The sequence below is a fragment of the Micropterus dolomieu genome, linkage group LG03 (assembly GCF_021292245.1).
Source record: "Micropterus dolomieu isolate WLL.071019.BEF.003 ecotype Adirondacks linkage group LG03, ASM2129224v1, whole genome shotgun sequence".
In the NCBI taxonomy this organism is placed as follows: domain Eukaryota; kingdom Metazoa; phylum Chordata; class Actinopteri; order Centrarchiformes; family Centrarchidae; genus Micropterus; species Micropterus dolomieu.
The window spans coordinates 16,848,306-16,864,768 of NC_060152.1; the positions used below are offsets into that span (position 1 = coordinate 16,848,306).

The 16,463-nt window shown below is 42.6% G+C and overlaps 1 protein-coding gene across 2 annotated transcripts; it reads left to right on the forward strand.

Moving 5' to 3' along the window:
- Positions 1 to 264: 264 nt before the first annotated feature.
- slc45a4b (solute carrier family 45 member 4b) lies at positions 265 to 14,404 on the forward strand. 2 transcript variants are annotated; one of them, XM_046044963.1, is made up of 13 exons: positions 265 to 397; positions 1,646 to 2,561; positions 7,786 to 7,974; positions 8,063 to 8,242; positions 8,497 to 9,149; positions 9,390 to 9,539; positions 9,635 to 9,880; positions 10,059 to 10,178; positions 10,406 to 10,505; positions 10,670 to 10,750; positions 11,133 to 11,263; positions 12,118 to 12,186; positions 12,355 to 14,404. In XM_046044963.1, the coding sequence occupies exons 2-13, from the start codon at positions 2,315 to 2,317 to the stop codon at positions 12,652 to 12,654; spliced, it is 2,466 nt and encodes an 821-aa protein (XP_045900919.1). In that variant the 5' UTR covers positions 265 to 397; positions 1,646 to 2,314; the 3' UTR covers positions 12,655 to 14,404. The 2 variants fall into 2 exon arrangements, with proteins under 2 accessions (XP_045900919.1, XP_045900920.1); XM_046044964.1 differs by having other exon boundaries at positions 9,393 to 9,539.
- The last annotated feature ends 2,059 nt before the right edge of the window (positions 14,405 to 16,463 follow it).

Below are 16,463 nucleotides of genomic sequence, written 5' to 3' on the forward strand. Positions count from 1 at the left end.
ATAAAATCAGTCTCGTAAGTCTTTAAATTTTACAGTTGAGGTTTGAAAAAAAAACTAAAACCAATAAGTTAAATGTTCCATTAATTTTAAAATTATTTATACATTATTATTGTTGATACAATTATTATATTATTCGTTTTATTCTATTGCTAGTGTTATTAATAATTGATCATTATAATGTAAGTAAACCATTATTGATTCCCCGCCCTCCGTAGGTGAGTCGCTTGATGACGTCATTTGCGTTCTCTTGACACACGTCTCGCTTTGTTACTGTGGAAACTAGGAAACCAATGAAAGAGATTGACGAGTGTAGTAAACGATTTGGTTAGCTGGGAAAGATTAGCCATATTGCTAACCCAAACCGGTATTACGTTACCTTAGCGGAGTAAAAGCGCAGGTAAGTTATCCATTTCTGTCTTTAATATTAGTGGTTCTCTCTGTCTTAACTTGCTAACGTTAGCTGCATAATGAAACGTTATTAGCCAGCTAAGCACGCTAAGGTAACGTTAGCCACAAGTGAAACCTCAGCCAATGAAAGTTAACATGGATGTGTCCAGAGACAGGTGTGTCACTCGCTAAAAATGCCTCGTTATTAATTAAGTGTAGGATGTAGTACAGGTCGGTGGGGGCAGCTCAGGTTACGTTAAGTCAGCGTTACCGTTAGCAGACGCCCAGTAAGTTAACTGGTTCAAGAAGTCCCCCATACACACTCGTCATACATTTCTGTAAGAAACAAGATATTTTCAACTCTAACGTTACTTTGGAGAGATTAAAAACGTATAGAATGGTCGGGTTACTCTCATATATCACTACAGAAAATTGCACAATATCTCCCATCTGTGGGAAGGCTCCGTTTATTTGGTTTAAACATTAACTTATAGGTGACCTAACCTTTATTTGAGATCACTTTACCTGTCATTTGTTCAGAAAAGGTAGACAGGAGTAAAGACGAGAGAGAAATGGTAGCTCAACTAGAACCCACAAATCATCGCTGTTCTCCTGCATACATTTATCCTGAGGCAGTTTATGTATCTTGTTAAGCAGATTATATATTTTTTAACTGTTAACACTCATGCAACATCCACGGTGTTGTGAAAAGGGCTGATGTCTTTATGTGGCTTTTGTTCATGCCTTGGATGTCTTTGTAGCCTGCCAGTTTTGTGGTTTAAAGATTATGGTTACAGGTGATGTCAGTGGGTATCACAGACTCAAGAAGATTACTGTAAAGATTGTCCATCATATAACATGACGGACAATCTTTATAGTAATCTCAGATAGTTCAGTTATGGATCCTCTGCTCATTTATTCTGCCATGTCTATTCCATCTGTAAACTTGAGAGCAGGGCAGCATTTTTTTCTAAGCCAAGAGAATTTTTGTTTCCTATCATCGGACCCAACTTCATTGAAACATTTTACACATGGGAGCCTTCTAGGGCTGGGCAATAAAACAATAATGATAATTATCACAATGTAATTTTCCTCAATAACAATAAAACAAATGTTCAATACATGTTTGATTTAATACTTAATTTTAATACTTAATTTTTCTATTAAGATATTTAATTTGTTGAGGAAAAGGGACTGAAAAAAGATTTTCCCCCTGTACTATTTTCTAACTTTAGCTTTTTTAAAATTGGTTTTACAGGTTGCTGTGTGACTTAGTGGGTCTTTGCCAAAAAATTCCCACATGCTTTAATACAGACTTGAACTGAAGTGCACTTACATACACACACACACACACACACACACACACACACACACACACACACACACTTCTGCTGACCCACACTCTAGTCTTACACAATTCAGTACTGCATACGACCAACTTCCAACACAAACTGACACATTCACAAACCAATTCTAACCCTTCTCACTGCAACTTGAACCCATAACACACATATCACCACACCCCTTCTCCCACCTCTTCTGCTCAACACGTCTGAAGCTACGCAGAACTTATCTGATCTTCCTGAATTTTGACTCTGTGCAAGCCACAGCGAGGAACACCACCGCTCAGCATGATGGCCGCAGGATAAAAACATCAACGTTTTGGACACATTAATGTTATTATAATGATGATTCATGCTTCCTCCACAATCATTTGCAATTCTTTGGATCCAGAAGGGGCTGACCATCAAAAATGCTCGATGATTAATCTTTCTGGAAAATCTTTTGCTTCACTTACATTGAATGATCAAGATGAAAACCATGAACATTACATGCTCTATTAGTATATAATAATTGGTAGAGTTCTGGAAAATAATAGCAATAAGTGGTATACACTGTTAAATATACAAACCATCCAGCAAAATAAATGGCTCCTCTGAAGTCAAACCACACTGTAATGGGAGGAGAAGCAGAAAAGAGTGAGTCTGCTGGCCTTCTGGAGAAAAAGAAACCCAAGGAAGAAGAAGATGAGAGTCAGAAGGAGGTGGAGGAGGAGGGTAGAGGTATGCAGACCCCTTTGCATCGCTGGGTGATGCACGGAGCGGTGATGTTCGGACGCGAGTTTTGCTACGCCATGGAAACAGCTCTGGTGACGCCAGTGCTGCTGCAGATAGGTAAAGAGATACAATACAGTCGTATAGAGACAGACACACTCTTGCTTTTCTCTCACTTAAACACATGTTCTAGGGTTGTCATAGACACTGTCTCTGTCTTAGAAATGTGAACCAGCTGTAATGTGTAGAACGCTTTGTTTTCCCAGACAGCCATCTTAGTGATATATTTCCCCTGGTAATCATCAGGAAGTTGGAAGAAGATTCAGCTTTGGGCATGTTGTTGTTTGTTAATTTTCTATATATAGGAATAGTTGGGTTTGGTTTGTGTTGAAGCCCACTCCAGCTATCCAAAAAGAGATGCCCATCAGCTGCAACAGTAGTCGGGTAAAAGCAGCAACATAGTGGAATTTATTGTTTGCTTTTTTATGATTGTTTTATTGTATATTGACAGTTTATTGTCTGCTATGTAGCAGAAGGGAGTTGCAAACAGAATTTATTTTCACAACCCTGTTGTAAAATGATGATTACATTACCTTGAAAACTTGAATTTGACCTGGCTGCAACGCTGTGTCGACTAACCTGTGTGCCCAGCAGTAGCCAACCGGGGACTATGCAGTTAGATGTCAGGTTTGCCACCATAGCAGAAATGAAACAAAGGCATTTTCCTAGGTTAGGTATGACAAGAATGTCTAACACAGCACATTTCAGTCTCTCTGGTTTCCTCCCTATTCACAATATTGTAGCAAAGATTATGTTTAAAAAACTTCCAACCAAACCCCACTGAAGCTTTTTCTAAGCATCCAGTCTTGCTTCATTATGATACCAGTAATGTCTGTGGAAAATGTATAGAATCAGTTAAATTTGTAGTTTACTATATTGTTTACGGTGTCTGTATGTAATATGGGTTGTTTTCATAGCCCAGAGTCCAAGGCCAGACCTCGAGAGTGAAAAGGTTGTTGATAGTTGACAATTGACTGGCATTGGATTATTGATCCGAAGTAAGCTAGTTGAATAGAGGCGACTGATAGAAAAGGCGGTACTCCAGTCTCAACAAAAGTGTGACTGATACTGCAAAGTACTATATCTTTACGACATTAAAACTCAAGCAGGATGTATGTGCGGCTTGGCCTTCTTGCGACACAAACCTGCCTAATGTGTGTCATAGTTTGCTCAAAGGTGCCCTGTGGAATTTTCTTTAAAACAAACACAGATTATGTTGACATTCGGTGTTACTCATCAAAACTTATTATTTATCCATTAGTTCTAACAAACAAACTGAATGCATTTCTTCTTCCCTGCCTTTGCTGGATCATTGTCGCATATATTGGCATATTACTGCCACCTGTCAATCAGTGGAATAATGTGAACCCATTGGCGGGATTTTGCATCACATCACCTGCCTGTGCATGTGCTTCCTTGCGTGCATGAGACACAACTAAACAGCTTCAAACAGCCAGCTCACTGGATTCAAATCCATCAGATTTGTACATTGAAACTAAAAGTATTTGCTAGATGACAGTATCCAGATTTTCTCACTTCTTGTAAGTGGAAAATCAGGGGTTACGTACTGTAACCCGGATTCTATGAGTATAGGCGCAGCCCTCTAAGGCTATCGCGATAGCCTGTCAGTGTTGAGATTGTCCGTACGTCACCGAGGCTTCAGAGCGTTGTGTGGAGAGGGCCGGGCAGAGCGGGGGATTGAAAATGCTGGCCGGCTGAGAGCTGGTAAACTTGGGGGAGAGGAGCAGGGAGCAGCGCTGCAACCATTGGAGAAATAAACACCCTTAGTCGGTCGGGTTCGGGTCTGACAACTACGCCGTTTACTCGCGGGAGGAGCTCGGAGTTAACTGCTTTTATTAAATTAGCTTTTTACTTTAGTTTTTGGGATTTCAACGTTGATTTATCTTAACTGGAGCTTCTCAGCAGCTAAATTCTGTGCACGTCCGGATGTTTAACAAATCTGCATCATGTTGTAGTTTAATCCGTTTATTGTTATTTAATCACAGCAAAATGTTTACTTTGGGTTCATACAGCTGTAGTAATGGCGAGTTGTGTTTATTCACCTTATCGCGTTAAAATCGCCATCTCGCGTTGTGTGTGAACAATTGCAGCGAATGTACTCACGCGGGGAAAGCGTCGTGAGGTGAAAATTCGCGGTTGGTCTGAATGTGGCATAAGGCCATCGCTACTGGGTTAGAGACGAAGCAGGATGACTCAACGCCTCACCAGAGCCATAATGAGCCACCCAGTTGCTCACTGTCCGCGGCAGTGGTGTCGGCGTGCGCGCAAGCACCGATGGCGCGGCATGGTAGGCCAAGGGCCGACCCATGCGTAAGTCGGGAAACTGGGTGGGGGGCACTGCAGCCGTACAGACGCAGGCGGGGTCACGACAGCAACTGCATCAGCTGCGCACAAGGCAGGGCCACATAAGCAGTGGCCGCCCCCCTACACCAGGACGCGCTGGTGTGCTCCGGGGCCACCAGAGTCACCGCCAAGGTTGAAAACTGCAGGCGATCCAGAAAGCGCGGGATCAGCCGCACTGGCGGAAAAGCATACAGCAGCCGGGGAGGCCAAAGGGGGTGCGAGAAGGCGTCCACTCCCAGCGGGGGGACGTCCTGCGGGCTCAGTGAAAACCAAAGGGCGCACTGAGCGTTCTCCTTGTTGGCAAACAGATCCACCTCTGCCCTGCCGAACGGGAGCCAGATCTGGTCGCCAGATCGGGATGGAGGCGCCACTCTTCTGGGCGAGGGCCCCCCTTGACATGATGTCCGCCCCTCTGTTCAGCACGCCAGGGATGTATTCTGCTCTGATGGAGAGCAGGTGAGTGTGCACCCACAGGAGCAGCCGCCTGGCCAGACCCAACAGCTGCGCCGAGCGCATCCCGCCCTGGCGGTTTATGTAGGCCGCTGCGGCCCTGTAGTCGGTGCGTGTTGCATGTGCTGGTCCCGCAGCAGAGGGGAGAAATGTCAGATCACCTTCCATACCGTGGGGAGCTCCAGCACATTTATATGGAGAAGCCTGCGGCCCTGCCACAGACTGCCCACCACCTGAGAAGGCAGGTCCCGCCCCAGCCCATCAGGGAGGCTTCTGTGTAGACCAAGATATGGGACGTGACCCTGCCCAGGGGAACCGACCGAAGAGAGAGGGGGTCCCGCCAGTTGGCCAGATCCGGGGCCACAGACAGAGGAACAGAGACGACGCGCCGTCTCTGTCACACTGGGTCGACACGCAGGCGGATGAACCACCGCTGCAGCCTCCTCATATGGAGGAGGCCCAGGGAGACCACCACGTGAGCCGCCGACATGAGGCCCAGAAGCCTCATGACCGACAGAGCTGCCACCGCCGCTCGAGGGACAACTCGGCGGAGCAGCTCCACCAGAGCATCCACCCTCTCTTGAGAGAGGAGTCCAGTACCACGCCAAGGTGGGCTGTCTGCAACACCGCTTCGTCCCGGGGTGGCGCCAGCAGCAGCATGTCGTCCAGATAAAACAGGTGAAAACCTGATGCCTGACCGCCACATCAGCTCCAGGGCCATCTCGACACACTTGGAAAAAGTGCATGGGGCTAGGGAGTAACCGAAGGGCAAGCGGTTGTATTGGTACTGGGCGCCCTGGAATGAAAACCGCAGAACTTCCTGTGTCCGGGAATGACGGACACAAGAAATTACGTGTCCTTCAGGTCGATGGAGGAGAGCCCTTCTCCCTGGTGCACACACTCCATCACCTGTTTCACTGTTAACATGCGAAAAGGTCTCACCATAATCGCCCTGTTGAACAGTGACAGGTCCAGGATGGGCCTCTCACCGCAGGGTGGTGTGTAGTGCTATCCTGTCTACATGAAGCGTAATCACCGCTTCAAGGGCTCATTTGACACAGCTTGGCTTCTGTGAACCAAGGGGAAACCCCTGGACGCACAGAAGGACTGTGCCATTGATGCCGTGATTATGCACTAGCTCGCAGCCGGGCACTGCCGGGGGAACGTGCATGTCAACAGCATCACACACTGCCCGGCAGATTTCTTCGTCAGAAAAATATATGTACCGGGTGTGTATATGTTCTGTCCACACGAAGTGAATGTCCGCTGTCATGGGCTCATACAGTTTCTGTGGGGAGGGGTGTGTGAAGGGACCTCTGATCGTGAACAGAGTGTACTGCTTGTTGCTTTGAGCTTGAAGCTGCAGATTAGCCACTTGGCTAACGGCAGCTGGCTCACACAGTGTGGGAAATCTGTGCTTGGTGTGGCTGGTTCGACTGAGACAGGCACAGACAACTTCCACAAAAGGAGCATCAAGATTTCACACAGCTTTTTTTCGACCCATAGCTTACCAGTGGTCCGCTCTGACCGACGGCTGATCCCGACAGACCGGATGTGAGTGTCACAGTAGCTATCCGTTAGCTCAACGTTAGCTCCCTGTTAGCTTGCCTCGCCGCGGTAACCTAGTAGCATCGAGGCCGGCGTCATCGGAGGTCGGAACGGGGGAAGCAAGTGGAAGCAGATCGTAAGGGGTAAACCCAATCACGATAGCCTTAGAGGGCGAAGCCTATACGAAATAGAACAGGATATTGTCACCTAGCAGAGACATATGTTTATTATTATAACTGACAGCTTATGCGTGCATTGTCTCCCATAAATTTTACATATATTTAGGCCAAATCTGTACATTGAAAATTGTCAAACCATGTTGTTATTGAAAGAATGAGTGTTTCCAGATTTCTGTGCATGCTAAAGCCTTGTTCTATGTTATTACGTGGCCAACTGGTGATTTCACCACTTTCCTGTCTGGTTGCTACTTTCTTTGTCAGTGTTGTTGAAACTGGCCAGCTCATTATCTGAAATGTCCCTGCTACCCTAAAAGCTATTGGGAAAGGAAGCTGTTTAAGAGCTCTAGTGATTATTCAGCTTGCATTGGTATATAGTTTTACTTTAAAAAAAAAAAAAAAAAAAGTAAAATTATATACCAAGTACTTTTAAAAGTTAATTTTTTTTTTATTGTTATAAATATTACTTTGAACAAAACTGTTGCAACAGGGTAGTTGCAGAGTGCCCTCTGGTGGACAGATTATGCAACAACAACACTCATAACATGATAGAGGCATCCGTCTCTCAATTTCTTTTTTCATTTGTCATTTATCGGCTGTTATAAACACCAAGACCGATTTATCTACAATTAGCTCATATCAGCCGATAATATCATGGCATGTGATTTATCGGTCAGGTCAGTACTCTTAGTCTTTTCTAAAAAATTTGAATTAATTTACCGTTTTGTTTATGTGTATTTTTTTAGGTCTTCCTGAGCAGTATTACAGTTTAACCTGGTTCCTCAGTCCTATCCTGGGTCTCGTCTTCACACCTGTGATTGGTTCAGCCAGTGACCGATGTACTCTGCGATGGGGCCGGAGAAGACCATTCATTCTGGCCCTGTGTGTAGGTGTGCTGCTGGGAGTGGCGCTGTTTTTGAATGGATCATTAATAGGTGAGTAGAAGGTTTCAAAGGACATCACCACAAATTATAATAGTTATTGTTTAACCCCATCTGTATATATTTTGTGGTGTTCTGTCAGGCCTTTCCATTGGAGATAGTCCCAGCAGCCAGCCAATTGGCATCGTCCTCACTGTAGTAGGTGTGGTGGTGCTGGACTTCTGCGCTGATGCCTCGGAGGGACCAATCAGAGCGTACCTTCTTGATGTTGCTGACACAGATGAGCAAGATATGGCCCTGAATATTCATGCCTTCTCTGCTGGTAAGACATGCATGCACGAACACACACATACACAGACCATCCACATAGACCTGTAGAAATATCAGCTATACAAGAACAACATATAGAAGTATTGCACACACATCATCAAAACCCACCAATTATTTCTAACTTCTAATTTCTCTGATATTTTACACATATAGGCAGTACAGTTTCAGAAGCTGCTTGTACTTATCCTGATATCTTAGACTTACAATAATTGACATGTGTATCTGTGTCTATACCTGTCTCTTCAGGGCTCGGCGGGGCAGTTGGCTACATGCTGGGTGGTCTCGATTGGACTGGCACAGCTCTGGGCCAAGCATTTCAATCACAGGAACAAGTCCTCTTCCTGTTTGCAGGTGTCATCTTTATTATCTCTGTTACACTGCACATGTTCAGTATCCCTGAGCAACCTTACGCTCCACCTAACCAGCTTAAAGTCACAGGAAGTGGAGAATCTACCAGCCAGTTGTCTTTCAGGCCCGTTGGCCACAAGCTGCTTTTACTTGATGTGATTGCAGAGGAGGATGCTTCTGCTCAAGCACCCTCACAAGAGGACAGCATATCAGATTCTGAGAAAGGGGAAATGGACTTCTTTGCTGTGGAGCGAGTGCGGAGTAAAAGTGATTCAGTCTTAGCCATGCCAGATGCTACAATTGAGTTGGATTCTGACCTCGACCCAGATGCACAACTTTTCCTGCCAGAGGTGCATCACTTTCCACCCGAGACACAGGGAGAGCTAGAAGATGTTTTCAAGCCCTCAGACCACTGCATTGGGTCCTCATCTCCTTCTGCTGGACCACCCGCCCTTTGTGATGGGATGATGGTCTTAGAGCCTGAGCTTAAGGGTCCAACAAATGGTCACCCTTCTCTCCATCATATCAGTTCTTGCTCAGGGGATGCACAGGTGAAACCAGCTGCTAAGGTGGCAGATGCTATTTGTGTTGACTTAAAATGACATTGTCAACAGAAAACAGGGAATTCATCAAGTGTCAGTTTAAACAAGCTATTTGATGTGATTATTTTTATTAGGCATTATATGGAACTCTTCAGTGACAGAAAACATCTGTATCAGATATGTGGTTCAATGTCTTTAGTTTCCCTCTCCGCCTTCAGTATGTGTGTCTGTTCCTTTCTCCTGTCCCAGCAGATCACAGCTGGCAATGGTGTCAGGGCTGGCTTGTCCTCTTCTGACCACTCCAGTGCAATAAAAGGCCATGCCTCCACAAGGCCAGTGAACCACCCCTCAAACACCACAGCTCCATCACGGCCACACCCACACACCTTCTACAGACAAGTACAATTGCATTTACCATTCTTTGAATTAATACAATTATTTTCTCGACACCATGCTAATTTGAGAAAGCTGATGTTGGTCTTTTTTCTCTCCAGCCCTCCTTTACTTTCTCCTACTACGGACGAGTGGGATCACATCGCTATCGATTGCGACGGACAGCACCGTCGAGCCCTCGGCCAATCACCACCTCCCGCAGTCTGAATGATCTGAGTGACCTCCAGCGGCCCGCAGATAGGCGGGAGTTGCAACTGTCAGCCAGCAGTCTGTCATCTGAGGGCTCCAGCGAGGGAGGATCAGACAAGGGTACAACTGTTCGGCTGCTCTGGCTATCCATGTTGAAGGTGAAGTAAATTGGAAATTATTATTATGTATTTTACTATTGCACTTCATCATATTTACAACATTTCAAGGAAAGTGTCTGCTTTTGCAAAATGAACAAACCAACCTTTTGGTTGTGGAATTTCTTCTTCATGTTCTCCTGCTAGCCTTGATTCCTTCTTTCTTTTCTGTCCTTGATAGATGCCGAAGCAGCTGTGGACACTGTGCGTGTGTCACCTCCTCACATGGTTCTCCATCATAGCTGAAGCTGTGTTTTACACCGATTTCATGGGGCAAGTCATCTACCACGGAGACCCCACGGTACTCACACACACACACACACACTGTCATTCCCTGTTGTTTTATTTTTTAAAGACAGTTGCGCTAACTGACATCATTTGGCATTTTGTATACCACATGGTAGAAGAACACAGATGAATGAATCTAGCATACTTCACAGTCATGTATAAACACTACAATGTCAGCCATTCAGTCTATTTGTCAAGTCAAGGTTATGATAATATTGAAAATCTTCCACTTTTTTTCAGGCTCCAGCCAATTCAACAGAGCTACAAAACTATCACAAAGGGGTACAGATGGGCTGCTGGGGACTGGTGGTATATGCTGCTACTGCTGCTGTGTGCTCTGGTAAAACTCAAACACTGTTTCCACATTTAGATTTGAATTTAAACAGACAAAACAAGTGGCCAGTGATAATTAAACCTTTTTCCCCGTCTTTGCTAACCTGCTTCCCTACTCAGTCTCCAATAACGGATATGTCTCTGTCTCCCTCTTTCCATCTCTTCACTCAGCAATCCTTCAGAAGTACCTGGATAATTTTGATCTGAGCATTAAAGTTGTCTACATTGTTGGAACTCTGGGATTCTCAATAGGTCAGTTTTTACAATTCGTAGTTTTCAGTCACGTTACATGCGCGGTGACCTGGAGGGCAAAACAACAGACCAACATAGCGGCTCACACCCCAACTCCTCCGTAGAGACGCTGCAAAAGCAGTTAAATTTTATTTGGATCACCTCTCAACTTAAGAAAAAGAAAGATATGCTTCCTGGTTGGCAGGCAGCGGAAAATAACATATTTTTTGCCCTCCAATGGAGCGATTTCCTTGGAATGTGACGTCACATGAAAACTATGTATAGAATTAACAGCTGACAATAGTAGAGTGAAGTACAGTATTTAGTATTTGCGAGAGGTTGCATATTGTTTTAATGGGTATGCAGAGTAAAGGGAAATGTTATGTGTGTCTCTTAACCTTAGGAACCGCTGTCATGGCAATATTCCCTAATGTTTATGTTGCCATGGTGATGATCAGTGGCATGGGAATCATCTCCATGAGTATCTCCTACTGTCCCTATGCATTGCTTGGGCAGTACCATGAAATCAAAGAGGTATGTACACAAACACAGTACACTCACATCTTTCCCTACCTTGGGACCTATACTACGATGAAAGTTCAGCATAGCCTGGATATCTCTTCGATATCTGTCCTCAGAAATCGCGATCAATACAGTGCAGCTGCCAAATGCAGGAAAGACAGCAGGCAAAAAATCGCCTGCTGTGTGAATGTGTAAGTTAATAGGCTTAAAAAATCACTGTCCCATCATTAGGACATGAGAAGATCTGTCTATAGACTCACTTTCAAGAAATTCTCATCACTTCAAAAAGTCCGATTCATTTATTTAACACACTGACACAATGTTCAAAAATTGTTCTAAATTAACTTCACGTGGCATCGAAACAAAAAATCTGTTCATGCAATCAAAAGTGCTCGAATAGTGGTCGAAAGACTCAACCACGACTTCAGGTACAGTTACTGAAAACTCATCAACTTTACTTGTGCCCAAATAGGGTCGGTGCTACGTGACCAGTTTCTGTAATATGAGAAACAAACACAACCTAAAGTTATGATAAACAAATTCTCATATTAAACATAATTTAAATAGGCCTACCAAACTATATGCTCATAATATATAACATATAAAGACAAATTCAACCATTTCTTTTGACATTCTCAAATATAACCTGCTTACCCTGGTAAGAAGCGAACCACCATTTCAGGACTGAAAAACAAGGGTTAAAGCTGAAGCTACACTGTTAATGTCAAATCCTGCTTCTTATTACAGGCCTGTGGGGATACAAAATAAAACTTGAGATTGGAACATGCACTTTACACACATAGAAAGACAATCTATTGGATATGCGATTGAAGTGACAGTCTCTCCTCTACTGTTCCTCTCCTCAGTACATTCATCACAGTCCAGCAAACACTAGAAGAGGCTTTGGTATTGACTGCGCTATCTTATCCTGCCAGGTGAGCATTCATTCCTTTTTACTTTTTAGACCGCAAGTAAAATTCCCCATTAGCTCTAAACTTAAACTGATCCAGCGGCATCCATTCAAGTGCCATTTTGGAATTGAACAATGAGAGTGTGTCAAGAATATAGGGACGTTGAATCATTCTATTTTGTTTCATTTCCAGGTCTACATCAGCCAGATTTTGGTTGCGTCAGGTCTGGGTGCTGTGGTAGAAGCGGTCGGCAGTGTGCGTGTCATTCCTGCAGTGGCCTCTGGGGGCTCCTTCCTTGGCTTCCTAACTGCCTGTTTCCTTGTCATTTATCCTGACGTTGAGCCCAGCAGCTCTGAGCAGGACCAGGGCTTGGTGGGTTTACCTGGAGATTCAGACTCAAATGGAGAAAGGACCAGTGACATGAGGTTGGCCCTGTTGAACCTCACAGATGGGGATAGTTTAAAGAAGACAGAGAATCACTCTGTTGCCTGAGCGTTAACAAAGAAAGAATTGTTTAGGTTTAGCCTCACTAAGCCCAAGCTACAACATGTAAGGACTATACCAAATGCATCTGATTTACTAATTAGTAAATCAGATGCATTTGAATTAGTCTTTTTGAAGGAGGAAAGATGACGAAAAAAAGGGGGAAACGTGACTGAAAGTTTACATCCCATCTACAGAAATCTGGGTGGAATGGATTAGGATAGATTATCTTCTTGGGAGTAGAGTACTGATGAGAAGTACCTCTCTGCTTGTCTTGTTGCTACCTCAATCGTAAAACAAATGTTTGAATGGTTAGACGGAGAGAAGTAAGCCATTAAAACAGAAAGAGCCACATTGCGCAGACTACTGAAACAAGTATGCTGCTGAATCACTTAACATTTGACATTCTACTTCACAGAAGCTGCTCCATAACTGCTTGATGGACAATCATAATGCTGTCAAAGTATTACTTTGTGTACGTCTGCAGTACTTGTGGACTGAATACAGTTTCCAGCCCACAGGTCAAGCTTTCTACATGTGTTGAAGACATAACAAAACAGTTTGTTTCATTTCACATGCCATTTTATTCACAGTTGTGATGTTGGTACTGGTGACATAGCAAGCTAGTGTGCAGTTAGAAGTGCGCTTTTATGATTATTTTCTCCCTCTGGTGTACAGAAATACCCTAATATTCTGAATGCCACATTATCTTTTTATGCCAGTGTATCATTAGTGTATCTCTAATTTTTTACATCAAGCGGATTTTGGGTGGCATTCAATTCGCTTTCTATTGAAATAATTTGAGTTTTGAAATATACATTCCAAATACAGTCGATGGTAATGGTAAACAAGTTCACAGTGAGTTTATGTTCATCATGACAGTCAAATCCAGTCAAACAAAAGATTTCTTTTGAGAAATCGTAAAAAATAATTGCAGTTTCTGTTCTTTTTATTGGATGCCAAATTGGTGTGCTGTTGTGATCATTTCACAGCTCTGTCCTGCTGTACAGAAAGGATCAATAGCTTATTGTGGAGACCTATTGTGAACTTTAAGCTAAATGCAACATTATGTTTAGCATAGTCCCTACCACAGTTTAACATATTGGAAGTGTCACAACCCTAGTGCAGTGTACACAGTGTAATAAGCTACAGACTTATGTACAATATTAATTAACAGCCTGATCTCTCCTTCTCTCTTGAAAATGAGAGTTTGTGTAAATGCCTAGAGCAGCCTTAAGTTTACTAATAAGAGCACCACTTCGTTAATTGGGGAGGTTTAATGTCACATAGTCTGAAACTGTTCCAGACACCTGTAATGCTGCATATATTGAATGGTAGAGAGGACCACTTCTATGCAAGGCCAGTGACTAATCTATGCATTATGTTATGACCAAATGAACCGTAAAGAAGCCCAGGACCTTTTCAGTTTACTTTGCTACTCAAATGATTTGTTCAACTCTGAGGATACAATGAGTGAAATGATTGCACAGATTCTTTATTTCACAGGATGAAAGGATCTACTTTTATGACCTGATTGAGGACAAGATGTCTTATTACACCTTTGAGAGACTGCTTTACCCTGTTTATGGGTGTTTAAGCAATGCCAACAGTATTTGCTTGGACCTTGTATCCTGCTAGCTATGCCATTGCCTTGTCTTATGACAAAAAAGTATCTTCTATAGTGTGATCGTTGTCACTTCAGGACACAGCCTGATTTACAAGCACTACAAAATAAACACCCTCATTCTGTGGAATACTATTTTCCCTGTAAAGATTGCTTCTGTTTTTTCATAGCACCTTTTGACATGAGGTTAGGGTACATTTTGTTAGTTTTAAGGGTCATTTTTGCTAATATTATGTTTTCCAGGCAGTATAAGCACATAATACAGAAATCTTTTAAATTTGTAAATCAAAGTATAACAGGACTATTTCTTCATGGAATCATAAAAACGTTTATCAGAGGGTGAGAAATAAACGGACGGGTGAACCAAAGCATCTTGTTTTCTCTACAGCTTCCATCACTCTCACATTTATTTAGTTGTTCTAGTTTGGTTCAATGAGAAATTTAACTTTAGTTGGTCTAAATGTCTCAGACCAATAACCTTTCTATGCCAAACTGCTGTACTGAATAAGATTAAGAGTTTATCGGAACAGGCCACTGGGTTACTGAAATTACTTTGATTTTATACAAATGTTAAGACTTTTAAGGTGATATTTTGGTTTGAAAGTCAATTACTGGTGTGTTTTAGGTGATTTTAGGTTCTTTTTGCTTCTGTACAGACTTTTGTACAATGAAAAAAAGGTATTCTTTTGTACCAATTATTTGAAAAAAAAAAAAAAACAATGAATGCACCTTTACTTGTGTCTGTTTTTATTGACTATCCCTTACACATGGTATTTCTGCACATCATTCCATTGATTCTTATGTAAACATATGCGATTTTGTAATCATTGTCTAAGTAAAAGGAATATTTTAACTAATGTCCATCTCTATTTTGATGGTATTGGTATGATGACGATAAATCAAATTCATTACACCAGTGCATGGGTGCCCCATACCACGTGACAACGTTTGTAGTCAGAGGTCACTATTCTACAGCAAAACTGCCAGCAGGTCAGACACACAACAGCAGACCTTCAAGACCACTCAAAACAGACCTACACAATGTTAAACCAGAACCAAAGACAGTCATAAAATACAGTCTGCATTACCATGTCTAATTCCTAATTCTTATCATTTCAACTTTTAAGTTTAAGTTTTTAGCAAATATCTCCTTTCCTCCTGCTTACGTTGAATGAGAATGAAATGTAATCTGCGTACAATAAACAGTTGTCATGCTGGGGAATTGGGAATTTTTGGTCTCTGTAAATAATATTAAACAGAGTACTGTCTAGACCTGTTTTATATAAAAACTGCAATGAGAAGCCTTTTGTTATGAATTGGCGCTATATAGATAAAACTGAATACATTTGAAATAACAAACCTGGATTTTAACATTTACCTAGCCTGGTAAAACTCCAGAATTCCACAGTGAAAACAAATATTGTGCTTATTGTAGAAAGACTCATAAAATACTTAAAATGAAATAATGAACTTTATATTGATTGTCAAACTGTATCTACAATAACTAATCCTCAGTTTCACTGCTCTTGCTTAAGTGTTGGCTTACAATTACATAAAATATGAAATGATATAATAGTAATGAAATGACAGGATGGGCTCTCAGCTAACATCAGATAGCTCATTTAAAGTAAAATAAATGCTAATTACAAAACTCTGAAGGTGGTAAAGTTGAGTGTATTAAAGCAGCTAGACAGCGCGCTACTGACATTAACTTACAGCGTCTCCATAGCGTGTGATGCACTCAACTGCTGCGACTGATGCGGACGAAGAAGACGATGAACTAACTAACGTCAAGGTTAGGAAATGGTACGGTCCATTTTAGGGGTGTCAGAAATCGTATTTCTGGAATCGTGAATATAAGGCATGAGTATGGGAAATATTTTGTAATATTTATAATGACAGGGAAGAAAGACCCCCCTGAACTGTTGTTTTTGCCTCTTGTGGGTGGTCCAAGCCATAAATCCCCCCCGTATTCGAACCATGACTGTAAACATGGAGTGACTGAAGGCATATAATGCTCAATTAGTCAACCACCACCATCCTCAGGCCAGTATGAGTTATTACAACAGGAACAAACGCGAACTGTAAAGGGAAAATCCACCTTGATCGTCACACAGATATTCTGAGTAGGCGTCTCCTAAGCGGGAAATTCAACCAGAACATTGAGACTTAAAAATGTTTTTATTTTTAAGTC

What these genes read in the sequence shown, in the direction of transcription:
- slc45a4b (XM_046044963.1), top strand. Translation starts at nt 2,315, where the DNA reads ATGGCTCCTCTGAAGTCAAACCACACTGTAATGGGAGGAGAAGCAGAA. An exon ending in TTTGAATGGATCATTAATAG is followed by an intron (nt 7,975 to 8,062) that starts GTGAGTAGAAGG and finishes GTGTTCTGTCAG; the next exon opens with GCCTTTCCATTGGAGATAGT. An exon ending in TCTACCACGGAGACCCCACG is followed by an intron (nt 10,179 to 10,405) that starts GTACTCACACAC and finishes ACTTTTTTTCAG; the next exon opens with GCTCCAGCCAATTCAACAGA.